At 50.7% G+C, this 27,299-nt stretch overlaps 1 protein-coding gene across 2 annotated transcripts in view; it reads right to left on the bottom strand.

Annotated features, from left to right (window-relative positions):
- Positions 1-354: 354 nt before the first annotated feature.
- The window catches only part of LOC133343907 (complexin-1-like), an 83,488-nt gene continuing 56,543 nt past the window's right edge, over positions 355-27,299 (bottom strand). Inside the window, exons 2-5 of one of the 2 annotated variants that reach the window (XM_061553910.1) lie at positions 20,758-20,863; positions 15,691-15,869; positions 13,228-13,391; positions 355-827 (exon numbers count right to left, since the gene is read on the bottom strand). In XM_061553910.1, the coding sequence (XP_061409894.1) occupies positions 731-827; positions 13,228-13,391; positions 15,691-15,869; positions 20,758-20,788 (471 nt within the window). In that variant the 5' untranslated portion in view covers positions 20,789-20,863 and the 3' untranslated portion in view covers positions 355-730. Of the gene's footprint in view, positions 828-13,130; positions 13,392-15,690; positions 15,870-20,757; positions 20,864-27,299 lie in introns of those variants that run through there. The other variant, XM_061553919.1, reaches the window with a different exon arrangement.

The following is a 27,299-nucleotide window of genomic DNA, read 5'->3' as shown; positions in this document are numbered from 1 at the left end:
ATCGCACCGGACGTTGTTTTTGGCAATCCACCTGAGACTCAACAACCACCACGACCAACAGGGCCTCTGTCGCGCCAGTAGATTAACAAAGGCTGGTGATTTATTATTTGGAGTGACAATTTACGTATGTGTGTATATCGCGTGGGGAGTTAAGGCGCTCTGTCGCGAAGGGAATCATTACATCTTCGTGGTTCTTTCGGTAAAGTCACGTAGAAGGGAAATAATAAAATAATAATAAATGTTACATAATAAAATAATATTATTATTTTATTTATTATATTATTTTATTATGTTATTATATTATGTATTTTATTTAATAATATTTATTATTTATTCTTTTATTATTTCCCTTCTACGTGACTTTACCGAAAGAACCAAGAAGATGAATCCCTGCAGTCACGAAAGCTTTAAATCGGAATCATTACAGTTTTTAAATGTGGAATTTGCGTATTTTTGCTATTTAAAATGTTTGGACCGTCACGGCATTAGACAGGCCTTCATCCAGCAGTGGATTGCCAAAGGGGCCGTGCATGATGACGGCGGCGGCGACGACGTCGATGATGTTGATGGTGATGATGTTGATGGTGATGATGTTGATGATTATGATGATGAACGGAGCGACACGCAATACTTCTGCGGACACCCTGTGCAATGTGCATCATGCAAGAATCACATCGTGCGCCGTTGGCATGCAGTGCGGTTGCGTGCGCCGTATCATCTCCAACTCTCTCTACGAATACTTTTTAACGTAAGCACTGCCACTCCCTTTTGCCTGATGGATCCCTCCTCCACCCAACTTGGAACCTCTCTGCGCCTTCTGTTCGTCTCTGCATTCATATACAACGACAACAACAACAACGACAACAACAAGAACAACAAAAGGGGGTACAAAATAAAGAGAAGGAAAAAAAATATGAACAAAAAGTTACCGACGTGAACGGGAGAAAAACTCGCGAAACGCACAGTGTCATCGCTTTGCCATGCCTCGCCGCTTTTGCCAAACCACTCCTTCTCTTACCCCCCCCCCCTCCTGCCTCCTGCCTCCCCACCGCTCCTTTAGCCATCTCATCTCGATTTAAAGCTTTCGTGACTGCAGGGATTCATCTTCTTAGTACTTTCGGTAAAGTCACGTAGAAGGGAAGTATAAAATAATACAAATAAAACATAATAAAATAATTCTCACGACGTTTCGGCCACAACGCAAGCAGCCGTCCTCAGGTCTGCCAGACGCTGTCTCCCCGACAGACCTGGTCTTCACCTGAGGACGGCTGCTTGCGTTGTGGCCGAAACGTCGTGAGAATTATTTTATTATGTTTTATTTGTATCATTTTATTACTTCCCTTCTAGGTGACTTTACCGAAAGAACCAAGAAGACCATCTCATCTCGCAAACGGAGAATCAACCTACGGCCCAGAACCTCGGTTCAAGCTAAGCAAGAGATTTTTTTGTTGTTGAGCGCGCATCGCACAGGGCTCGGATGGGCGGGTTTGGACCGCCGCTCACGAAGCAGACGGGGCCACGACTCGCCTCGCTCTTAATCGGGTACCGTGGGAGCTTCCTAGCTCGTCAGATTCCTCCGGAAATAACTAAACACGCGGGCTCTGGATCGCCGCGAAAATGTCGTGGATTGAATAGAAACATAAAAAGATCCCCTTCCCCTGTGCACGCCGACGAGATTGGCCGCGTGGAGGCAGTTCGAGTGTAGCAAGTGGACTGACTAATCGCCATCTGCTTACATCTGTACGGTAATAGAGAGTTGCCCCCTCCCCCTTCACACTTGCCTCGCGCCGCGTGCATTTGGGGTTTTTTCCGGGTGCTCAGCTTTCCTCCACGCGTGTAAAATAATAATAAACACTCATCATCATGAATTGGCTGATGCCTTCTTAACACAGAGGTCAGTTCGCTGACCTCTGAGATCCGGGTTTCGGCTGTCTGGCCTTCAACCGGCTTCTGGAGTGGAGGCGGTGATCTCAACTCGGTCACCCAATGGGTTGCACAACACTAACCATCGTCGTCCGCTGTTTATTGACCCCAACAATTCCAGCTCTGCGAATTCTAAACAAACAAAAAGATCTTCTTGGTTCTTTCGGTAAAGTCACGTAGAATGGAAATAATAAAATAATAAAAATAAAACATAATAAAATAATTCTCACGACGTTTCGGCCACAACGCAAGCAGCCGTCCTCAGGTGGAGAACAGGTCTGTCGGGGAGACAGCGTCTGACAGACCTGAGGACGGCTGCTTGCGTTGTGGCCGAAACGTCGTGAGAATTATTTTATTATGTCTTATTTTTTTTATTTTATTATTTCCATTCTACGTGACTTTACCGAAAGAACCAAGAAGATGAATCCCTGCAGTCACGAAAGCTTTAAATCGAAAAACAAAAAGATCTATCGGTTTGACTGCCGTGCAGGTGGGATAGTGCTCGCTACCTTTCTATAGGTGCGCGTGGATCAGCCGTTAACTTGCAAAGATCTATAATAGAAGTGGGTTTTTTTTAATAGTTGGATCGTGCCAATATAAATGTGTCGTGAAACCCGCCGCCACCCGACACGGCCAATTGGTAAGGTTTGTCACGTAAACAGAGTTACTCGTTCAGCACACCGGTGTGTTGGAGGGTAAACCCACAACAACGTTCACAATTCGTCTACAATTCAAGTATCGTGACGTTTCGCCCGTAATTACAACAACCAGCATCATCAGGCGACAGTCAGAATTGTAGCCTTCACAGACGTTTTCAGAAAATGCTATTAGCGTGTAGCACCTAATGAAGACCAGCACGGCACACCAGAGGGTGGGTGGCCAGCACCACGCACGGCCGCTTTTGTCTTCCCAGTGGCGATGTTTACACATCGAACCATGTACCCATTTGAGGCTGAGTCGACGTAGGGGAGGCTCAACACCAGTGTTGGCCATGAGCGGGAATCGAACTCGGGTCGCCATATAAATATCCGTACGTTTTTCCCTCGTTATTCACGAACTTGCCAGCCGCGATTTTGGATATCCGTGAATCACATTGGGAACTCTACACGGCTGCGTCGAGAGAGAGAAAGTGATGAGGTAAAGTGACGAGAGAAAATGCAATTCGAGAAATTGATGAGATAATTTCCATGCATTTAATCGCTTATTTGTGTATGTGTTGAATATAAATGGTCAACAAAAAATGTTTCCGTAGGCCAATGTCATTATCTTTGGAATTGGCTTTTTACGAGCATCTCCGGAACGCATCTCTCGCGAACAGCGAGGGAATGTTGTATAAATCTGCTCTCAGAGTTAACAGAGGGAAAAGACGCGACTACGATCGTTTCGAGAACGAAACTCCGCGGAATTGGCTTTTTACGAGCATCTCCAGAATGCATCTCTCGCGAACAGCGAAGGAATGCTGAATACATCTGCTCTCAGAGTTAACAGAGGGAAAAGATGCGACTACGATCGTTTCGAGAACGAAACTCCGCGGAATTGGCTTTTTACGAGCATCTCCGGAACGCATCTCTCGCGAACAGCGAGGGAATGTTGTATAAATCTGCTCTCAGAGTTAACAGAGGGAAGAGACGCGACTACGATCGTTTCGAGAACGAAACTCAACGAGAGCGAGCGGTGGTGACGGCTCCGACACTTGACCCAGCCGGGAGGGTGAGCCACAATCCCCACCACCACCACCACGACCCCTCCCTAGCTCGGCTCGTCGAGGCTGCTGGAGGATCGTCGTTTGTTCGTGAGGAGCGGAGCGAGGAGTGACGAGGCCGTTAGAGATGGAGCGTGCAAACGACGACGGGACTGAGGCTCGGTCGCTGCTAATGGTAATCGGTGGAGAGGAGAGAGAGAGCATGTGTATGTGCGTGCGTGTGTATGTCTGTATGAATATTTGAAAGATCTTGGCAAAGTCCCATCGGTGAGCTCCTGCGGCAAGCAAGGCTGCGTTGGCTGGGTCATGTAGCCCGCATTCCCAGCCACCACATGCCTAAACAGCTTTTGTTCGGCCGGATAGAGAGGGCTAAATGAGCGTGGCACGAGCTAGAGAAGAGATGGGGTGATGTGGTACAAGAGGATGTAGAGCTGAGTGGACTTGCCAATGACTGGTACCAGTGGTGTCAAGATCGGCCTCTGTGGCTGAGGCTCGTGAAGGACGCTACTGGGCAGTTGGAGGCAGTCGCCCTCCAACAACAACGGAAGGCAGAGGAGCGACGCTCACAACAACGAGCGTAGCGTCGGGTTGCTAAAGCACAGCAAGTTGGCACAGTAGGGGGCACAGGTGGTCCATCGGCCAGTCATCTCATTCAGTCAACCCATGGCACCTGAGTCTGTTTCTTGACCTCCTTCCTGTGGGCGTTCGACACTTCACGTGGCCTTAACGTGCACATAGCCTGGCACATGCGCCGTGGTGATGTCACCGCCGCTTAGTCGCGAATGGCGGTTGTTGTTGTTGTGTCTGCGTGTTATTTTGGTTGGGGAGCGGTGGTGTAGCAGTTAGCGCGCTGCGCTACGAACCCGGAGACCCGAGTTCGATTCCCGCTCACGGCCAACACCCGTGACGATGATCTGAACCGGTCCTGGGCCTCCTCCCCTAGGTCGACTCAGCCTCAAACGAGTACCTTGTGTGGTGTGTAAACATCGCCAATGGGGAGACAAAGGCGGTCGGCTGTGGTGTTGGCCACCCACAGCCTCGTGTGCCGTTCCGGCCTTCATAGGTGCTCCCCAACAGCACTTGACCCAACAGTCTGCTAAGGCTATATGGGGGATCTTGGTCTTTGTTATCTCGGAGCGTTCGTCCGTGTTAAAAATCAACCCGCCAAAACCCACCCTCGTGTTTCACACCTTCGCTGGCAGGAGACACGTGCCTACCGTGTACTCCGCATGACATGACGCACTCTGCCCCCCCCCCCCCCGTGTTTTAAAGCAAAAGTATGGCGTGCGTCTTATAATGTGTGCGTGTGTCTGATCAGACGGGGAGCGGTGGCGCAGCGGTTAGCGCTACGCTGCGCTAAGAGCCCGGCGACCCGAGTTTGATTCGCGCTTACGGCCACAAACACCGGTGACGATTACATGAACCGGTGCTGGGCCTCGCCTAGGTCGACTCAGCCTCAAATGAGTACCTGGTGCGGTGTTTGAACATCGCCACGAGGGAGACAAAAGCGGTCGGGCGTCGTGCTTTGCCACCCACCCCCTCGTGTGCCGTTGTGGCCTTCATGAGGTGCTACTCGCTAACAGCACTTGCCCCAACAGTCTGTTGAGGCTACAAGGGGGATCTTTGACTAGTTGGGGAGCGGTGGTGCAGCCGTAGGCGCGCTCTGCTACGAATTCGATTCCCGCTCGCCGCCAATATCGGTGACTAATATCTGAAACCGGTGTTAGGCCTCCCCTAGGTCGACTCAGCCTCAAATGAGTAGACTGCGGTGGAACAAAGGCGGCCGCGCTGTGTTGCTGGTCCCCCACCACCTTCGCGTGCCGTGCCGGCCTTCATGAGGTGCCACTCGCTAGCTAGCAGCGTTGTACACCGAGCATAAGTTTTAGATAACCGTCCTACGTTCCATAGCGTCTTATAATCTGGGGGATACGGTACGTGGGGTCAAGCTGTGGGTTTTGGACGATTGCCAGAGCTGGAATTTAGCCAACATAAGTGAAAGATAAAATTTAATGGTGTTTGTGCGTGTGCGTGTGTGCACAGTAGGGGGCACAGATGATGCATCGGCCGGTCATCTCAAGTTAGTCGACCCATGGCATCTGCTGGGTCTGTCCCGTGACCTCCTGCCAGCGGCCGTTCGACACTTCACGTGGCGATTTAAAGCTTTCGTGACTGCAGGGATTCATCTTCTCGGTTCTTTCGGTGAAGTCACGTAGAAGGGAAGTAATAAAATAATAAAAATAAAACATAAAAAATAATTCTCACGACGTTTCGGCCACAACGCAAGCAGCTCTCCTCAGGTGAAGACCAGACCTGTCTCCCCGACAGACCTGGTCTTCACCTGAGGACGTCGTGAGAATTATTTTATTATGTTGTATTTGTATTATTGTATTACTTCCCTTCTACGTGACTTTACCGAAAGAACCAAGAAGATGACTTCACGTGGCCTTAACGTGCACAGAGCCTGGCACAAGCGCCGTGGTTACGTCACCGCCACTTCGTCGCGAATGGCGGTTGTTGTTGTTGTCGTTTGTTGTTGTGCTTCAATCACTGGTTGACGTGAATGAGACCATCAATCCGCCTTATTCGAGCGAGTCGACGTTTAGTGCGCCCCACGAATGCAAATGACCCAACAGAATCGTCGCGTTCGTCAATAACAAATCGTGGCCTTCAAAGGGAAACTTGCGGAACGGGCAGGTGTTGTCTACTGACACGTGGCCCTGCCCGAGATCCCCCGAATAGTCACGCTCCAGGCAAGATTTGAACCCGTGCCTTAGGCCAGTGTTGTTATTTTGAACCTCTACATACTGAATGTAACATTTTATTTTAGCAGGCAAGGCCCACTGAGCTACGCTGTCCTTTTTCAGAAGCGACCACACACAATAGCTCGACGAATTGGCTTATCACGTGTGCATTTTTTTTGCAGACAAACACTCAAAACGCGTGTTTTTTCATCGTGTTCATTCTAACCACGGGGTCGGGGGGGGGAGGAGGGAAACCGTAGGATCCCGGAGAAAATTCCACGCGAACCCCAAATATAGAGCAGCAGGCGTCAGGGTCGGGATCGAACCCACGACCCTCCTGCATATCAGCCGAGGTGGTTAACATCAATGGCCGCACACCTGGCTGCCACATTCACAGCTGCTGCTGTTGCCATTGGCACCATCGCAACAAAGGCTTGGCGAACGACAGTGGCCGTAAGTCGCACAGATGCCAGCTCGGAATTGCTTTCGCGTTCGTTGAGCTCGAACTGAAGCCAGCCCTGCTTCCGTCCCTCTCTGAATGCGCAAATGCCGTTTTGTTCGTCTAACGTGAGCAGCGGTAGTGCAGTGGTTAGAACCTGGCGACCCAGAGATCGATTGAACCGGACCCAGACTTAAACGAGAACCTGGTACAGTGTTTAAACAACGGCACTCGTGTACCGTGTAGGGCTTAGTAGGTGCAACTCACCTCGCTGCACCCCCCTCCTACCACCACCACCACCACACATTCTGTTGAGGGCTATACGGGGGACCTTTGTCTTTGTCTCCCGAATCCCGATTGATTTTTTATTCTGTCTTGGCCATGTAACGTCTCGCAAGAACAATTCTTCACGAGCTTCCAAGCATGGGTGTGTTGTTATAGTAATTATATATATTAGAAATATAACGGAGAGTTTTTTTTTCAAATATTTCTTTTAAACACAGAGCATTGGTCCCAAAACCGGCGACATATTTAGTTGCCTTTTGGCTTTTTTTATATATAAGAATGGTAAATATCCAACTTCTAGCACCGAGCCCAGAGAGAGAAATAAATAAATCATTCATCCAGGCACTACAATGACTCAGACCGAAGCTAATTCCTGATTTTCTTCGCGAGCACAAAAAGACTCAAAATTATCGCCTCCGTCGAAAATTCTCTCCTCGCCAGGCCATCGAACACGAGTCCCCCCAACTCGTTCCATCAATTGGCGCATTCAGTTATTCGAGATTCGAACGCTGAGCCCATTCTGAACAGGAGCCGAATCGCGTGGACAAACTCCCGTACAACACAATACGGGGGAGAAAAAAATTGGCTAACGATACCAAACGTTTATACGTGACTCTACCGAAAGAACCAAAGAGTAATTCCTGCAGTCACGAAAGCTCCAAATTAAGTATAAATAGCAAACGTGACGGTAACACACGCCAAAAAAAAATAAAAAGACAACAAATATACGTTGATTTTTACAGAATCGAGTTCGCGAACCCAGAATTCTGAGGTTCCATCAACTCAATCGCCGGGGGGACCTGAAGCTTTTCACCTTTGCCCACACTGTCAAAAGTGCAAGAGTTACAAACAAACTTTGCTAAATATTCTTAGGTTTTTTTCGGTAAAGTCACGTAGGTAAAAGTCTATTCTTAGTCTTAAGCCTCACCTTACCATATTAATAAAAAGTGTGCCGTACTTGGCCCTTCCCCTCTTCAACCATTATATATATAACGGAGTGGTAGCTCTTGTAATCTCTCATTTACTTGATACAGCTGTCGTGGCTGTGACGGTTCCACCTGAAGACGGAAGCTTGTGTTGCTTCCGAAACGTCGTGATTTTTATTTTATTTTACTTTAATTAATTTTTATTTTTTACCTACGTGACTTTACCGAAAAAAACCCAAGAATATGAATTCTTGCAGTCACGAAAGCTTCAAATCTAAAACTTTGCTAAAACCATTCCCGGCGTCGGGGCCGTCCATAAATGACGTCACGCGATTTTGGACGATTTTTAACCCCCCCCCCCACCTTTGTCACGCGGCGTCACAAAAAGTAAACCCCCCCCTCAAATATGACGTCACGAAGCTCTGCCACCCCCCCCCGCCGCCCCCCCAAAAAATAAAACATGCTTCAAATCGCTTTAAACGATTGTCATTGTAGTGCGTATTTAATGTGGCTCTGCACTCTGATGTTGTAGGAGAAAACATTTATTAAAAAGTCTATTTAATTAAGTAGAACGTGTTGTCTATATTTATTTAAAGTTGCGCATTTTGATGTGACGTCACATTTCTCACCCCCCCCCCCCCCCCCATCGTCACGCATCGTCACAAACGTCTGACGCCCCCCCCTCCCCCCAGGTGCGTGACGTCATTTATGGACGGCCCCTTAGTACCAAGAAGCACTCAAAACTCGTCGCAATCACACACCCCCCCCCCCCCTACCAAAAGCCATAGTTAAAAATACCTAAAACATCACCCCCAATGTGTTGGAGCAAATGGCAAGCGACTTGTGGGGACGGTGGCTCCGAGCGAGCCTCCCGTGTCGAGTGCGATGGTGGCACGTGGCACCGCGACGTGGGACACGTGGCAGGGCGGTGACGCGTCCCACGTGGGCGGTGACGCGTCCCACGTGGGCGGAGGCCGGGCGACGGTTGGGATCGCAGCCCGCACAGAGCGCCAGGACGCAGAGCGAGCAGCAACAACAAAAATACCCCCCCCACCACCAAACTCCCCCCCCCCACACCTCAACTCCCCCACCCCTCAACTCCCACCCCCCCATTCCTCCCCCCCAACTCCCACCCCTCAACTCCCCCCCCAACTCCCCCCCCCCAACTCCAACCTTCCAAACTCTCTCACCCGTCCGAACTCCCCCACCCCACCTCAAGTCCCCCCCCACCAACTCCTCCACCCACCCCCCAACTGCCCCTCCTCAACTCCCCCCCCCCCAATCTCCCCTCCCCCCTTCAATTCCCACCCCCCCCCAACTCCCCCCCACCTCCTCAACTCCCCCCCCTCCCCCACCCCCCCAACTCCTAACTCCCCCCCCTCAACTACCCCACCCCCCCACTCACCCAGATCCCCCACCCCCCCAAACTCCCCCCCCCCTCAACCCCTCCCCCAACTCCCCCACACCCCCTCAACTCCCCCCCCTCTACTCCCACACCCCCAAATGATAGTTCAACGAAGTTGCAGCTTATCGCGTGGAAGTGTACAGCAGGCCACAGACTCTGAGCGCGCGGTGACGATGTTCATTCTCGATGTGGAGGAGAAAACCCAGAAGGACCCGGAGAAAAATCCACGCGACCACGTGGAGAGATAGAGAGACAGAGTGACGCGCAAACTCCACATACACAGCAGGCGTCAGGGTCCGGATCGAGCCCACGACCTCCTGTATACCAGGCGAGGTAGTTAACATCTCCCAGCCACCGCGGCCACCCCATTGAATGATGGTCACAGCGCATCCAGCCAACTGAGAAAGCGCGCGGTGGCCGGAGCGCCTTCGCAGCGGCGGCATGTGCGACGCTTGCGTCGAATTTCTTCCGCGCACCGCGACATCGCAGAGGTCGCAAACAGGGGTTTGATTCCCTACCCGTACCCATACCCGGCCGCACCAGGGTCGCAAACGAGTACCTGTACCCGGCCGTACCCGTACCCTACCCGTACCCGGCCGGGTACGGGTATTGGGTACCTGATTGCGACCTCTGGGATGAAGCCATGTTGCAGGCGCGGGTGGGTTGATTCTAGGAACTTGAATTGTGAGAAGAGGCAAGACGTTGGGAAATGAGTGACAAACAGTTACTCACCAGTGACTCACGGTCTACCCGTACCCGTACCCGGCCGCACCAGGGTCGCAAACGGGTACGCGTACCCGTACCCGGCCGGGTACGGGTAGCCGGGTATCGGGTAGGGTACGGGTATCGGGTACCCGGTTGCGACCTCTGCGATATCGCCAGCCGCGCTCCGATCGGAGGCTGCGCGCGGGGTGAGGCCAACCAACTGGCATCACGGCACGAGACGGATCCGTCCGTGGCAGGGGATATCGCGGAAGCACTTCTGACATCTCGTCAAGTGGCCGCCTATCCACACCAGAGGGGGGGGGGGGGTGGGCAGCACTTTCCCGGCTGCCCGGCCACGTGGTTGCGATGATCGTCGCGTGCCATTCAGAGAGACATTTCTCATTTCGCAAGGCTGGAATTTTAGCCGAATTAAGTGCGGAATTAAAACGTCACGTGCGGGGGTTGTTGTTGTTTTTGTGCGTTTGTGTGCAGTCATTGGTGACCACACTGAGATGACCAGCTGACTATACGACAGCTGACAAACCGACTAAAACTCAGAATCTCGGCGGTGACAGCTCTCCCTTCGCCCCCGCCCCCCGAGACTCTCAAACGTCAACACGACCTTCCTACATCGTAGTGGATGTAGAGACGCAATGGATGGAGATAAGCTTTCCACACGAGACATCGCGCCCACCAAGGATCAAGCCCTGTCGAACGCCTTCTCTCCATCCCGTGTCTAGAGCGGATGCAGAAAGCTTTCCCCCGGTAGCAACTATCTCTCGCATTTACTGGGGTCCTGATGTTATCCACCAAGTCCCTATCCGATTAGTTAGCTATGTACGGTGCGAAAGAAGTTCAACGTACATACGTACGTACATTCCAGGACCGTGATATTCTCAGTGCATCGGTAATTGGCCCAGAATTGTTAGTAAACTCCATCAGAATCACAACCGTTATTTAGACTTGGAGGAATCCGATGAGCTATGAAGTTCATTTTTCACAAATGTCCAAACTCTGGACATTGGCCATTTTCACCCTATAGAAAAACATCAATCACCACAACGTTGACTTGGAGATCTCCCTCTCAACGCACAGACCTTTACGCGACCTGACGCTCATCGACTAACGGCGCTGAGCGCATTTACGAACGCCGGGTGGACGGAGAAGCGGCGAGGGGGAGATTTAAGAAACTTGCCGCGCCGGGAGATCGAATACGACCGGCGACCTCTGGATTGGAAGTCAGGGGCGCTCACCACTGCACCGTGCAGTCATCCCCGTGTCGTGTCGTACATTTGTTCCATAACTGCTCAGTTTCAATCGCGATTACGTTAAAATCCTTTCCTGTGTCTGCGTTCCGATATTTCAAACGAGATTTCACCTCGATTCGTGACTTAGCTCGCCTAGATCTAAAAAAATAAACAACGCAAAGCTTGCCCATTGCTCTCTTAACCGTTTGCTGGATGTGTGTCGTAAATTGAACGCGTGATCGTGAACGGCATCTAATGAGGTCAAAAGTCCCACGAAATGAATGCCACGAGTTCAAGGCGGTCATGTGATCCGTAGCCAAGAGCTGATTGGAGGCTATCATGGCAACCACATGCCAAGGTTGAGTTGTCAGGAATCGTGAAGACGTGACATGAACTGGAATTGAAAACATTTTAAATTGGCAATTGCTGGTCAATACCCCCCCCCCCCCTCCCAGAATGATCATCTTACAGTGCACCGAATTCTTAAGGCATAGGCGTAGAAAGTCAGTGCCAGTGTGTTATTGTGAGCGTTCAGAGCCACCCCATCAATCACCGTCAAAAAATGTGGAAACTCTGAGTTTCGGCCAATTCAGCAGCAGCAGCAGAAAAAGAAACATGTTATTGGCGTTCGGGTCGGTGGTGGTGGAGGGGGTGGAGAGGGGGCCTACGATTAATGAAGCTGAAGCCGAACGGAGATTTGTTTTAGTTTTTTACACTCGAGCACAAAGAGTCACGGGTGGTAGCGTGGAGGCTGGAGATGAGGCGACGTCACAAAGCCGTGGCCCTGATTGAATTCCTGTCGCCCTTGGCAACCGCAGCGCACGTGCGGTGACGTTCATCCGCCAGTCGTTTCCGTTTCCTCAGCTCGCCATTTATTTTTTGGTCATTTCCCCCCCCCCTCTCTCCTAATTAAAACTCAATTAAAACATTTTATTTGTATTTTACTAGGTAAGGCCCACTGAGTTATACAGCTCTTTTTCAGAAGCGACCTGGCCACAATTAATAGCTCAACGTGGAAATTTATAGCAGCCAAAGACTCTAAACGCGCTTTTCTAAATGTGGAGGGAAACATTCGGAGGATCCGGAAGGAAAAAAAAAACAATCCACGTGATCACGGGGAGAGCGAGATAGAACACGCAAATTCAAAATATACAGGCGTTGTGTGGGGTCGGGATCGAACCCACGACCTCCTGCCTACCAGGCGAGGTAGCTAACATCTCCGAAGCCACCGCGATTACCGCGCCGTGCTGCCGGCGTTGGTGTCATGGGACGAGGCTTCCGTTCGTGCGCGACCCATCGCGCTCACGGAGAGAGGACCCCGTCGCGTGACCTCCGCTCCACGCACAGCGGAGAGTGGCAGCGAGGCCCTCCCGGCCGTCGCGCCGACACGAGAGGAAGTCTCGTCGCGTGACAGTCAAAACCGATCGTCTCGATTCTCACCGACGGGGAATTTTGTTTTTTGTTTTGGCCAAATTGATCGCCAGGAACAAACGTAATGCGACGGGGCCTGTTTCGTTTGCTGTTTGTTTGTTTGTTGTGCAGTCATTGGTGACCGGGTTGACACACATTCCATTTTTACCTCTTTATCGCAAACCCCCAACCACCACACCGCCCACACCGCCCCCCAAACCACAATCAAACGCCTCCCCGCCAACTCGAAAACCTGCAATTCACCTGCCGGTCAGCTGCCAAAAAAAATTTGACGCTGACCGCGCCGTTTAAACCCCCCCCCCCCCAAACCCCCGCTGCCACTTGGCTCATTTACGGAAAAACTCCTGGATGGGCCCAGGGAGGTACTTGAGGAAGGCTTCGAAGAGGCTTTCCTCAGGGCCCTCGTCGGAAGCGTCCCCGCACCCGGGAGGGATGGCCCGCTTGGGGCGGGTGAGGCTGCCCTCGGATCCGGCCACACCGCCGGAAACGCCGCCACCGCCGCCGCCGCCGCCGCCTCCCCCGCTGCACGCGGCCTCCATCGCCGCTTTGGCCTCGGCCTCCCGCTCCTCGCGCCGCTTGAGGCCGTACTGCGCACGGCAACGGGCCGGTGGGATGGGAGGGACGGGAGGGAGGGAGGGGAGGGAGGGCACAACAACGGACACCAGCGCTGACAGGGTCCATTTTTTACACTCGCACATCCGAGCCGTGCCGGCACGGGACCAGCACAGCACGTGTGTTTTTTTTTTCCACTGGCATTTAGCCCAGCTGAGCCGAGCCCCATGTCGGGGCTGTCGTGGTTAGCGCTCTGCAGCGTTACGAAGCCGGCGACACGAGTTTGATTCGCGCTCACGGCCACAAACACCGGTGACGATTACACGAACCGGTCCTGGGCCTCCTCCCCTAGGTCGACTCAGCGTCAAATGAGTACCTGGATGCAGTGTGTAAACAAGGCGGTCGGCCGTGGTGCTGGCCACCCACCCCTTCGTGCGCCGTTCTGGCCTTAATAGGTGCTCGCTAACAGCACTTGCCCCAACAGTATTTCAAGGCTATGCGGGGGGTCTTTGTCTTTGTGTGTGCGAATGTGTGTGTGGTCTCCTCGCACAAGAAATCAGACACTCACATCCAAATGTTTCTACGGCCCTTTCAAAGTGCATATTACCCTTTGGGAAATGATCAAATATACGTGTTTAATCACTGTGTAACAAAAAAAATACATTTTGTTCCTGGGTAGTAAGTGTTATTTTATAATTGCTTATGCCTCAAAAGTATATAAAATGGCTATTATACACTTACTAACCAGGAACAAAAATCGTGTTACATAGTATATCATTATTACGTTCCATTATTCGTCAATCGATCATTGATGAAGGCTTCCTCGTGCCGTGTTGGTCAATGTATAGTGTATAGTGTAGTGTATAGTGTAGTGTATAGTAGTATATAGTAGTGTATAGTGTAGTGTATAGTAGTGTATAGTGTATAGTAGTGTATAGTGTATAGTAGTGTAGTGTATAGTAGTGTATAGTAGTGTAGTGTATAGTAGTGTAGTGTATAGTGTATTGTATAGTAGTGTATAGTAGTGTATAGTAGTGTAGTGTATAGTGTAGTGTATAGTAGTGTAGTGTATAGTGTAGTGTATAGTAGTGTAGTGTATAGTCTAGTGTATAGTAGTGTAGTGGATAGTGTATAGTAGTGTAGTATATAGTGTAGTGTATAGTAGTGTAGTGTATAGTAGTGTATAATGTAGTGTATAGTAGTGTAGTGTATAGTATAGTGTATAGAAGTGTAGGCCCTCCATAGAGCCCAATGTTGTGCACTTACCGACCATTCCCTGTTAACGATTGGCTTGCGACGAACACGCGACTATCAATTTCGGCCAATCGGCGAGCTCTATCAATTTCGGCCAATCGGCGAGCTTCGGCCAATCAGCGACGTCCATTCATGACCGTTGGGGCATTGTTTGCAATAGGTTATCTGATGCGTTTTGAAGTTAAAACATCTCTTGGATTCTTGGTGTATTTTGACTTTAAACTTTAATTAAATCAATAAGCACGGCTCCCAAAGTGCTCGCAAATAAAGACAAGAAGGTGAGGAAGACAATTAGTGTTTTAACCAAGAAATAAGTAATTGATAAACATGAAAGAGGTGTAAATATAGGTGCGCTGAGTAAGTGAATATGGCCTGCCCTTGTTTAACGACCAAATCACTTAATGACCGGTTTCGTGGAACCAATTACCGTCGTTAAGAGGGGTTCTACTGTAGTTCACAGCGCTGGTCGATTCTATGCCCCCCCCCCCCCCCCACGCCACCAGCCTATTAAAATTGTACAAATCACACACTGACTAAAACCATCGGGAACCATACTCGAGTGGTACTCTGGCCCCAACTTCCAAAAGCGTGTTTTTGTATTGCATATCTGCATTTCCCATAAATATGCCAAATTCCTCTTGATATGCAAATTATTTTGTCAAGGCGCTCTTCCCCCTCCATCCCAGCATAAATAGTCGCTCCAAGCCTGGGGCGTGCCATTCAGACTCTGTCTACTTGACAGACCTGTTCTCCACCTGAAGACGGCTGCTTGCGTTGTGGCCGAAACGTCGTGAGAATTATTTAATTATAATTTATTTTTTATTATTTTATTATTTTCCTTCTACGTGACTTTACCGAAAGAACCAAGACGATTTGTATTTTTTGTTGTTGTTGTTGGAACGTTCTGACCCCGTGACCCCGGACAGGACACCTGTGCAAAAAGAGATCTATAATCTCATCGGATTCCTCCCGCAGTATAAGTCGAGACTCTGATTCTGACCTTCTGAAGCGTGGCTGGGCCCCCCTCACCGCCGACCCCCTGATCCCACACCCCCCCCCTTCTCCCCCGTGACCTCTCACCTTGTCCCGCACGTTCTGCCGCACGCGCTCCCGCTCCGCCTCCATCTTGGCATGCTTCTGCTTGCGCTCCTCCTCCTGCTGCCGCAGCGCCTCCCTCCGATCCTCCTCCTTCTTCTGCGCTTCGGGGTCCTTCTCCGCCTGGTCTCCTCCGAGCATCTTCCCCACGTCCTTCGTGGCGCCTGCACCGCACCGGACCGCACCACACATCACCGCACCACGCATCACCACACATCACCGCACCGGACCGCACCACACCGCACATCACCACGTCACACATCACCACACATCACCGCACCGGACCGCACCACGCATCACCACACATCACCGCACCGCACATCACCACACCGCACCGCATCACACATCACCACACATCACCGCACCGGACCGCACCACACATCACCACATAGCACCGCACCGGACCGCACCACACATTACCACACATCACCGCACCAGACCGCACCACACATTACCACACATCACCGCACCGGACCGCACCACACATTACCACACATCACCGCACCGGACCGCACCACACATTACCACACATCACCGCACCGGACCGCACCGCGCATTACCACACATCACCGCACCGGACAGCACCACACATTACCACACATCACCGCACCGGACCGCACCGCGCATTACCACACATCACCGCACCGGACCGCACCACACATCACCACACCGCACCGCATCACACATCACCACACATCACCGCACCGGACCGCACCACACATCACCACACCACACCGCACAACACATCACCGCACCACACCGCACCGCGCATTACCACACATCACCGCACCGGACCGCACCACACATCACCACACATCACCGCACCGGACCGCACCACACATCACCACACATCACCGCACCGGACCACACCACACATTACCACACATCACCGCACCGGACCGCACCACACATCACCGAACCGCACCACACATTACCACACATCACCGCACCGGACCGCACCACACATTACCACACATCACCGCACCGCACATCACCGCATCACACCGCCGCAAAAGGGGGCGACGGTGATCGTGGCCCGTACGATAAACACCGCCGATGAGTCGGCTGCGTACGGCCCGGAAGAATTTCAACATCCATACGCGCACGCACTATGTATAAATTTATTTATTTATTTCAGAAGCCTGTCCCACCGTTTCCCAGTTGAGAAACAACTGCGCAAGTTTCTCAAATCCCTCCTCGGCCACTCTTTCTCTCTCTCTCTCCGAAGTTCGGCAATCGGCAGAATCGCTTGTGGTGGGGTAAAGTGTGGGCGCTCCCAAATTCTTCCAAGACGTCTGGCCAGCGTGGAACGAGTAAGAGGACAATGAACGCTTCAGAGATGCCTCTCCTTGGAGGATCCTTCCGATAGCAGTGACGACGAGATGTTGACTACCTCACCTGGTATACAGGAGGATTGTGGGTTCGATCCCGACCACGACGCCTGCTGCTGTATATTTGGAGGTTGCGTGTCTCTCTCTCTCTCTCTCCCGTGGTCGCTTGGATTTTTCTCCGGATCCTCCGGTTTTTCCCTCCACATTTAGAATCAACATCACGCGTTTAGAGTATTTGGCTGCTATAATTTTGCACGTGATAAGCCACTTCGTTGAGCTGTCATTTGTGGCCTGGTCGCTTCTAAAAAAGAACTACACAGCTCAGTGGGCCTTACCTGATAAAATGAAATAGTTAAGCTAACAATTGCAGAGCTGCACCTTTATCTAGTATGATTTTACACCGGCCTGCATCATTCACCGGTGTGAATCATTCACTCGCTTCAATCAATCACTGGATTCAATAATTCACTGCCTTGCATCATGCACCGGCTTGAATCATTCATCGGCTTGCTTCATTCGTAAGCTTACACAATCCACTGACTTTAATCATTCACTGGCTTAAATCAATCCCTGGCTTAAATCATTCACTGGCTTGAATCATTCACCGGCTTGAATCATTTCCCGACTTGCACCATTCACCGACATCGAATCATTCGCCGGCTTGCTAACAACAAAGCTTCGCTCTGTACACACAAAAAAAAACCTCCCGTTGCTCATCATTTTCCCAGGACGCAATCTTAACTCGCTTCGCCGCGGTGTGAGAAGAGCTAACGAGCTGTTGTGAACCACGCGTCTCGGGTCTTGTTTGGTGGCCGCTCATTCGGGGGGAGGGGTGCCGCTAACGAACGACCCAGCACGACCAATGGAACTTGTCGCTGCGGACACTAATAGGCAGATGTCCCAGCTATCGCGCGCTCTCCATACAAACTACAAATCGCTCAATTAAACAGCATCGGCGCTGCCACGTGAGTTTTACCGTTCGTGAGCCTCATGCACATTGACAGTTCATTTATTTAGAAACTGAAATTTTTTTTTGGTGGGGGGCATTAATTTGTAGTAATTTCACCCGTACCTCCGATGTTGCACTGTTGGATACGTACGTGCGGTGCGAAAATAAGTTGAACGCACACACGTCACGGTTTCATCAGGCGATTAGCAGAACTGTGAAAATCTCCTTTGCAGGCGCGAGGCTGGAGGAGACGTTCACAAAGCTGGCAACCGGCAAGTGACGGATCGTACGTAAGCCGCTTGTTAAATGTGAGTGGATCGCTGTCCAGCACACCGGGGGTGCTGAAGCGTTCACGATGGGGGTGTTCGTTCACGTGACGACTCTAAAACGTCCAACGTCAATGCGTCCTTACTCGCGTAGAGACCGGGAGTGAGAGATACACAACTTTCGCGACTAAGAGATCAACGGGACTGACCTGGCCATTAAGAACTCCCCCTAAAAGGGTGGAGAAAGACACCCAGCCCTCGTTTCGTACCGTCACTCAAAGACTTTCCGAGGTTACGCGAGCTTCGTGACGTCCTCCGTTTTTATCGTCGTCGCTCCGGTGTTGGCTAAAAGCTCACTCGCCACCTCGATGTGATTGACTCTGTCGGGTGGTGGAGGTTGATTGCTTCGCACATTGACGTGATCCACCACGAGGCGATCTATCCCGGATAGAAACTCATTTGTGCGAATCACAACATTGGTTGTGAAAGGCTCCGTATTGAAAGGAAAATCCGTGGCGGCGCCTCGCGTGACTCATCTGCCAGTTGTGGCGGATGAGTAATGTCACGGGAATTATTATTACGAGAGAAGATAAAAATGCCGTGCCCTCGCGAATGAGATTATTAACCCGCGCTTATCCTTGCGGACGGATATTTTACAACAGCTCTTTTCGGATGAAGGCATGCCCACACTGTGTTCGAGATGGGCGTTTGACCATACTTCACCACCACGGTCAGTCTAGGTTAGAGGTTGGTGAACGGGTGAAAGGAGGCGGAGTGGGGAGGGACCCTGGTGCGGCCGGGTACGGGTAAGGAATCAAAACCCGTTTGCGACCTCTGGTAGTGAGTGCGACCTCCTGCAACGTGCTCGTTTCGGCAACCGGAAGACCAACCAACGCAACTGGGCGGGCGCCGGACGGACGCGGTCGTTGCTGCTTGACGTGGTGCAGCCCCCAGCTAAACCACTGCCCCCACCATAGCCTAGGAAAGAAGCCCCTCTGGACATAATGTATCGTGTTTAATATCACGGGGGAACTCTGCGCTGAAGTGAATTTATTGGCTTGCTCGCGCAACAATGGGGGGTGGAGAGGCCTTCTTGGTGGATGTTAATTATCGCGCTGTCTGGCCCGTACCTTTTGTTTATTTATTCTTTATTTCATTTTTCAATGTGTTGTTTTTTAAAAAGATTTTTTTGTTAAGTTATGCCCTCTGCAAAGGAACGCAGCTTGTCAGCTCGGGCAGAGGTTTTTGAATCACCTAATTGGAAGATTGTTGGGGGTTTTTTTGTCGCGAAAAAAAGGCGCAACGGAACGCTGTCACAGAGCACCAGGCGTGAGCTGCTGCGATCAACGCACGCGGCTCACGGCTCTCCCGTCGCTTCAGAGCCGTGCGGAACAACTGCGTCCGATCGCTGTCCAGCACGCCCGGGGGTGCTGAAGCGTTCACGATTGGGCGTGTTCGTTCGCGTGACGACTCTAAGACGTTCAACGTCAATGCGTCCTTACTCGCGTAGAGAACGGGAGTGAGAGATACACAACTTCCGGGACTAAGGGATCAACGGGACTGACCTGGCCATTATGAACTACCCCTAAAAGGGTGGAGAAAGACAACCAGCCCTCGATTCGTACCGTCACTCAAAGACTTTCCGAGGTTACACGAAGGTCGTGACGCCCCCCGTTTTCATCGTCGTCACTCGGGTGTTGGCTAAAAGCTCACTCGCCTCCTCGATGTGATTGACTCTGTCGGGTGGTGGAGGTTGATTGCTTCGCACATTGACGTGATCCACCACGGGGCGATCTATCCCGGATAAAAACTAATTTCGTCCTTGTCGAGTCAGCCGCATGCTCGAGATGAGGCCGTCGCTCAGCCGCCTTGAACGATGGCGATGGTTGCGAGGGCTGAAATGTCCGTCAATGATCGTGCACTGGTCATTGCTTTGTCTAGTTTTTGCACAAACAACAAAACATTCAACGAGCCCGAAACCGGCGTGGTGCTAGTCTGGTCAAATGAATTCCCATGACCGACGCGGCCTTCGTCCGATAATATCTTTACAAAATAAAATAAGGGCTCATACTGTGACAATAAGTTCGCTCGTTGCTCGTTATATTGATTGAATGTGTTACGCGCACCGCGAAATATAATAATCATAATAATAATGATGATGAATGGGACCCAAGACTATTTTTTAAGGAGGGTCCTGCTGCGTTGAGATGTTTGCTCTGTCCCATGAATGGATAAGCACCGCGCCCTGCCGCCTTTGTCTCCCCCCAGTGGCGATGTTTAACTACACACCGCACCCAGGTACTCATTTGAGGCTGAGTCGATCCAGGAGGGGGGGGGGGAGTTGTGCCCAGGACCGGTTCAGATAATCGTCACCGGTGTTGGCCACGAGCGGCAATCGATTTCGGTGTCGCCGGGTTCGTAGTGCGGCGCGCTAACCGCTGCGCCACCGCTCCCCGCAAAGACAGACAGACAGACAGACGCGCCACACGCGCGCACGAGACTCTACCTCCCAGGGCTTGTTTCATGACGAAGTCCATGGCCGTGCGATGGGTGGTGTCCAGTCAGGGAGCAGCACAATGGCACATGCAGTCGGGGAGTACGAAGCTGGTTTGCTGCAACAACAACAACAACAACAATTATAAACACGCGCATACACAGATCACAGGCTGATTAGCAATCAAGATTAGCAATCAACAATTAGCAATCACGATGACTTCTCCTGCACTTTCACACACACACACACACATAGACACCCGTATGGCAGGGATTAAGCACTTGCTTTGTTGAGAACAGCAGCAGATGTATGAATGCAATGATGTCCCGTGTTCTTCAAGCCATCTGTTCAACAGCACTGCTTGTCAACTGGGCTTCATTTCTGCCGTCGATATTTTCCGAAACGCCGAAGGGGCTTGACTGACCTTGCGAGATGGGACCGCCGGCGTAAGGCACTACCACTAGAGAGTGCACGGTACGATCGATGCATGGCAATGCCATATTCACGAGGACGAAATAGGCGTCACGAGGACAAAAGTACGGAGAACATGTGTTTACTTTGAATTTAAAAAAATGTGGATTCAACGCTCTCGAATGCCCTATTTGAAATATGAACAAACACGTCACCTTACACGAATACGCGTGTACATGTTTAATTAAATTATTTCTCAAACACTGAAGCGTCCAATTTTCAGTGAGTTATTTATTAATGTTTTACGTCAAACAAGCGTGGGATTACATTGAGGGGAAGAATAATAACACGTGGATTAGAGAACACGCACGCAATGTTCAATGACGCAATTCAAAGCGTTAGGATAGGCGAGTTAGGCTCGCGGCAGGGCTGGTCACGAGACGTGATGATGGTCAACGCTGATAAACCAGAATCTTCATTGAGACTGCAGGAGGAGGAAGCTCGCTTTATTTTCCCCACAGACGTCCAGTCTGGGCACGGGGGTGAACGAGCAGCAACAGCAACAAACAATGCACAAAAAACTACAAACAGTACACAAAAACTACAAACAATACACAAAAAACTACAAACAATACGCAACAAATAACAAAAATACACAACAAACAATACACACAAAAACAATACACCACAAACACTATGCACAAAAACAACAAACAACGCACAAAAACTACAAACAATACGCAAAAAACAACAAAAATACACAACAAACAACAAACAATACGCAACAAAAAATACGAAAAAACAACAAACCCCGATAGGAGTGCAAAGTAGAGAAAACGCTCAGCAAGGCGTAACATACAAACACACAATGAGCCGCAATTCATGACGCAAGTCCGATTCATGAAGGTTTGGGCAAGGCAGCAAAACCTCCGACAAAAGGGTCCCAGACCACAGCGAGACAAACACAGCAGCATCCGCAGCAGCAGCAGCAGTAGTCCCTCGCTCATGGTGGAGTGGCAGCCGAGGAACGGAACGCGTCCCGGTGGACATTCAGCCAGGAGACGGAGCGGTGAAATCAGTTCACGCGCAGATGTCACATCATCGCAAGATCACGCGAGGTGTGGGGGGGGGGGTGGCTTGACGAGGCCTTCATCCAGCAGTGGATCGAGCACAGATGACGCCGACGAAGCGCCCGTTTCATTCGTGGTAAAATTAAAAACATTACGAGGAAGATCACTGCACGATCATAGCTGAATTGAAACATCTATCTCGCCCGACGCCAGAAGCGCATCGGTGTAATAGCACTTTAGATTTTCTTCAAATAATTTCCACGAATATTTTAAGAAGCGGCGGTGTTGCAGAGAATAGTTGTGCCCCACACATTTTCTTCCGCGAAATGCGGGGTCCTCTTTGTGGCATGACAGGACGTGACCTCACCTGGCAAAAGGAGGCCAAAAACAACTTCTCGAATTGGTATTCAGGATTTGCAATGCAAGCAATCCTATTTTCTCGTGTGACTTGACAGCCAATTACAGATTCTGTTAACTCTAAATTATAAATGAATTATGCGTAAATAGTAATGACGAATTTATTATTTATGATACGAATTAAAAGTGACAAATTCTAATTTTTTCATTTACAATTAAAATCATCGTCACCACCACCAGCACCATCATTGTCATCTATATTTGAAGCTTTCGTGACTGCAAGGATTCATACTCTTAGTTTTTTCGGTAAAGTCACGTAGGTAAAAAAAAAATGAAATTAAAATTAATAAAAATAAAATTATAAAAATCACAACACAAGTCTCCGTCATCAGGTGGGACCGTCACAGCCAGATTTGCTGTATCAAGTGAGGCTGAGTCGACCTGATACAGCAAATCTGGCTTTGACGGTCCCACCTGATGACGGAGAATTGTGTTGCCTCCGAAACGTCGTGATTTTTATTATTTTATTTTATTAATTTTAATTTCATTTTTTTACCTACGTGACTTTACCGAAAGAACTAAGAGTATCATTGTCATCATTTCTCACGATGGCTCCACTCCCTGATTGAGGCCCGGTCCCGAAACGACGTGCCACCACCGCTCACCGTCCCAGCGGTGCAGCAATCCCCGTGATATGCTACAGTTCGATTTCAATCGGTAGGTTATTAATAAAGTTACCGAAATGTGTCAGGCCCGCCTCGCTGTTTTCTCCCTTCCCACGTGTCGCGGGAGATGCGACTCGACAAATCAAACTAAACATCATCATCATCATAACTAGATTGGAAGCTTTCGTGACTGCAGGAATTCGTCTTTGGTTCTTTCGGTAAAGTCACGTGTAGAAAGAAATAAAATTAAATAATAATAGCATACGACGTTTCGATGGCGACACGAGCAACCATCATCAATGAGCCTTCGCACGCACGTATTCTATTATTATTCTTCTTGGTTCTTTCGGTAAAGTCACGTAGAAGGGAAACAATAAAATAATAAAAATACAACATAATAAATAATATACTATAAGAAAATATTTTTATTATTTTATTATTTTTATTATTTCCCTTCTCCGTGACTTTACCGAAAGAACCAAAGAATCATCATCATAATCGTCTCGTCTCGCGGCCTCAAAGTTCAAAGTTCATGTATTAGGTATAGCCCTGTGAGCCATTCGGCTCTTGAATCGGGTGCAACCGCAACAAACAAAAAACAAAAAAACGAACAAGAAAACATCTTAAAGTGACTATGTGCAAACAGAAAATCCAAGAAAAGACAGCAAAATATTGCAGAAAAATCACCGTACACCAACACTGTGACGTTCTTAGTCGCCAGTTAAACGTTGCAGAGCATTCGCACGCGCGCTCGTTTCGTGGCCATTTGTCGTTGTCGTTGCTTGCTCGAGTTTTGTTTAATCTTTCTTGTCGGGGTGGCTCGCAATTCTCGCCGCCGCAATCGTCTCGGCAGCCACCGTGGACGGACGAAGAAGACCTCGGGCCGGAGAGGGAGGGCCCGGGGGTAGAGGGGAGGGGGGGGTGCCATGGAGGAACCGCAGACGAGCCACTTAATTCGGACCCCTGCCGAGTGGCAGATAACCCATTAAGGGGACGGTTGATTGTGCGTCCCGTGGCCTCGTTGGGTCTCAGCGCCCTTGATAGCCAACGCAGCCGTGCCCACGGCTTCCGTCGGAGCCACACGGGGAAACGTGGTATCTCGTCGTAAGGCTCCGTCGGTGAACATCGATCTTGCGAATTTGATCGTTATCCACGCGTGCACGCGCGTGTCTTGTTAAAGAGGCGATGACTCTCAGGGAGGAACGGTGGGGGGAGGAGGTCGCATTTGGTTAAATCAAGGGTCCGCTGCCTTGATGGCCGCATGATATGCACTCCTGGCAGCGGTGGCTTCGTGTGGATTTACCTGAGCGTACACATTGGATCGCATCTCAGGGGCGTAATGATTCTACACACAGAGAGAGGAAAGAGAGCCTATGGGAGCCTATGTGCGTCTGTGGTGTCTATGCGGGTCTGTGGGTCTCTACGTGAGTCTGTGGGTGTCTATGCAGGTCTGTGGGTCTCTATGTGAGTTTGTGGGTGTCTATGCAGGTCTGTGGGTCTCTATGTGCGTCTGTGGGTGTCTAAGTGGGTCTATGGGTCTCTATGTGCGTCTGTGGGTGTCTATGTGGGTATATGGGGTCTATATGTGAGTCTGTGGGTGTCTATGTGAGTCTGTGGGTATCTATGCGGGTCTGTGGGTCTCTACGTGAGTCTATGGGTCTCTCTGTGAGTCTATGGGTGTCTATGTGCGTCAGTGGGTGTCTATGCGGGTCTGTGGATCTCTATGTGCGTCTGTGGGTGTCTATGCGGGTCTGTGGGTCTCTACGTGAGTCTGTGGGTGTCTATGTGAGTCTGTGGGTATCTATGCGGGTCTGTGGGTCTCTACGTGAGTCTATGGGTCTCTCTGTGAGTCTATGGGTGTCTATGTGCGTCAGTGGGTGTCTATGCGGGTCTGTGGATCTCTATGTGCGTCTGTGGGTGTCTATGCGGGTCTGTGGGTCTCTACGTGAGTCTGTGGGTCTCTATGTGAGTTTATGGGCATCTATGTGAGTCTGTGGATCTTCGTGCAAGTATGTGGGTCTCTATGCGAGTCTATGCTAATATAATCGGTACTTACATTGTATAAGGGCTGTCGGTTATCGCAGTGAAACAAGGCCGTAATTATAATATATATTCAGTTCGATATCAAAATGTCCCCGTCCCCCCCCCCCCCAATATATTGCGATTAAATATATTTCTGTTTATATGATGGTGGTTATGGTTGTACTTTATAAATCCCTAATCTCTGCCATTACATCCTATGAAACAAGAAAAGGTAAAAACTAAAAAACAGAGCAATGTAATACAATACACTATTAGACATTATTGTTGAAAAAAAAAAGTCCATCCTATGTGTTAGTGAATTTTTGTTATATTTTTGGCAGGAAATTCGTTTTCAAATTTAGATTTTTTTTCTGGGGGGGGGGGGGGGGCCCAGACCCCCTGGAAGATTTGGTCCCCCCCCCAATGTTGACTCCATGGCTACGGCCTTGCAGTGAAAAGATACAATTCTGGAGTGGTGGGGGGGGGGGGGCAAACGTTGTGAATGTCAGTGTGGATGCGTCCTCTAACAGTTGTGTATGAGTACAGACTGTTACTCCTAGGTCTTTTCGGTAAAGTCACGTAGGTAAAAAAAATAATTTTAATTAATCAAAGTAAAATAAAAATCACGACGTTTCGGAGGCAACACAAGCTTCCGTCTTCAGGTGGAATCAAGTAAAGAGCTCTTTCCTTGATACAGCAATCGTGCTGTGACTTTTATTTTACTTTCATTAATTTTAATTTATTTTTCTACCTACGTGACTTTACCGAACAAACCTAAGAGTATGAATCCTTGCAGTCACGAAAGCTTCAAATCTAGAATGAGTACAGACCGGGCAGCTCTCGTGCCCATCGAGAGGATCGCGAGAACTGGCTGACTGCATGCAGAGTCGAATACGACGTTGCACGCATCTGTTCTGCCGTGGGCAAGAACATAAATTATATATATATACACACATATATATAATGCGTGCATGCAGTCAGATGTTCGAGTAATTGGTTGGCAGTCCCTGGCCTTACTCACCAACCGTAGTTTAAGCGACGTATGTCGACAGCGAGCACAGCCACTGTTTTATATAGTTCATTCTTTGTTCGTGAAGTTGCCTTGATAGAGATCGACGCGAGACCAGTCCCCGTTGTCCTGAAACCAAATTTCCGCCCCCCGCTACTCACCCCTCCCCCCGCTACTCACCCCTCCCCCCAGCTACTCACCCCTCCCCCCGCTACTCACCCCTCCCCCAGCTACTCACCCCTCCCCAAGCTACCCCCCCTCCCCCCGCTACCCCCCCCTCCCCCCGCTACTCACCCCTCCCCCCGCTACTCACCCCTCCCTCCGCTACTCACCCCTCCCCCCGCTACTCACCCCTCCCCCGCTACCCCCCCCCTCCCTCCGCTACTCACCCCTCCCCCCGCTACTCACCCCTCCCCCGCTACTCACCCCTCCCCCAGCTACCCCCCCCCTCCCCCCGCTACCCCCTCCCCCAGCTACCCCCCTCCCTCCGCTACCCCCCTCCCCCGCTACTCACCCCTCCCCCCGCTACTCACCCCCCCCGATACTCACCCCTCCCCCCGCTACCCCCTCCCCCAGCTACCCCCCTCCCCCGCTACTCACCCCTCCCCCCGCTACTCACCCCCCCCCCGCTACTCATCCCTCCCACGCTACTCACCCCTCCCCCAGCTACCCCCCTCCCCCCGCTACCCCCCTCCCCCCGCTACCCCCCCTCGGTACCCCCCGCTACTCACCCCTCCCCCCGCTACCCCCTCCCCCCGCTACCCCCCCCCCCCCACCATTCCTCGTGGGCCATGTTCCACAGCAGTCACGCAGCGCGCTTGTCGATGTCTCGCGACTTTGACGCACAGGCAGTTCAGACGCCGAAGTGCACCTCGATTTGCCATCCCTGGATACTGCAGAGCGCCACGGGGCGTCTCTGGCTTTGGGACCGTCCATAAATGACGTCACGAGATTTTGGACGATTTTTTACCCCCCTCGTCACACGGCGTCACAAAAAGTCAGACCCCCCCCCCCACAAAT

Source organism: Lethenteron reissneri, chromosome 2 (assembly GCF_015708825.2).
Source record: "Lethenteron reissneri isolate LAM-NWPU_2019-01 chromosome 2, ASM1570882v1, whole genome shotgun sequence".
Classification (NCBI taxonomy): Eukaryota; Metazoa; Chordata; class Hyperoartia; order Petromyzontiformes; family Petromyzontidae; genus Lethenteron; species Lethenteron reissneri.
This window is presented reverse-complemented; position numbering and strand designations above follow the sequence as displayed.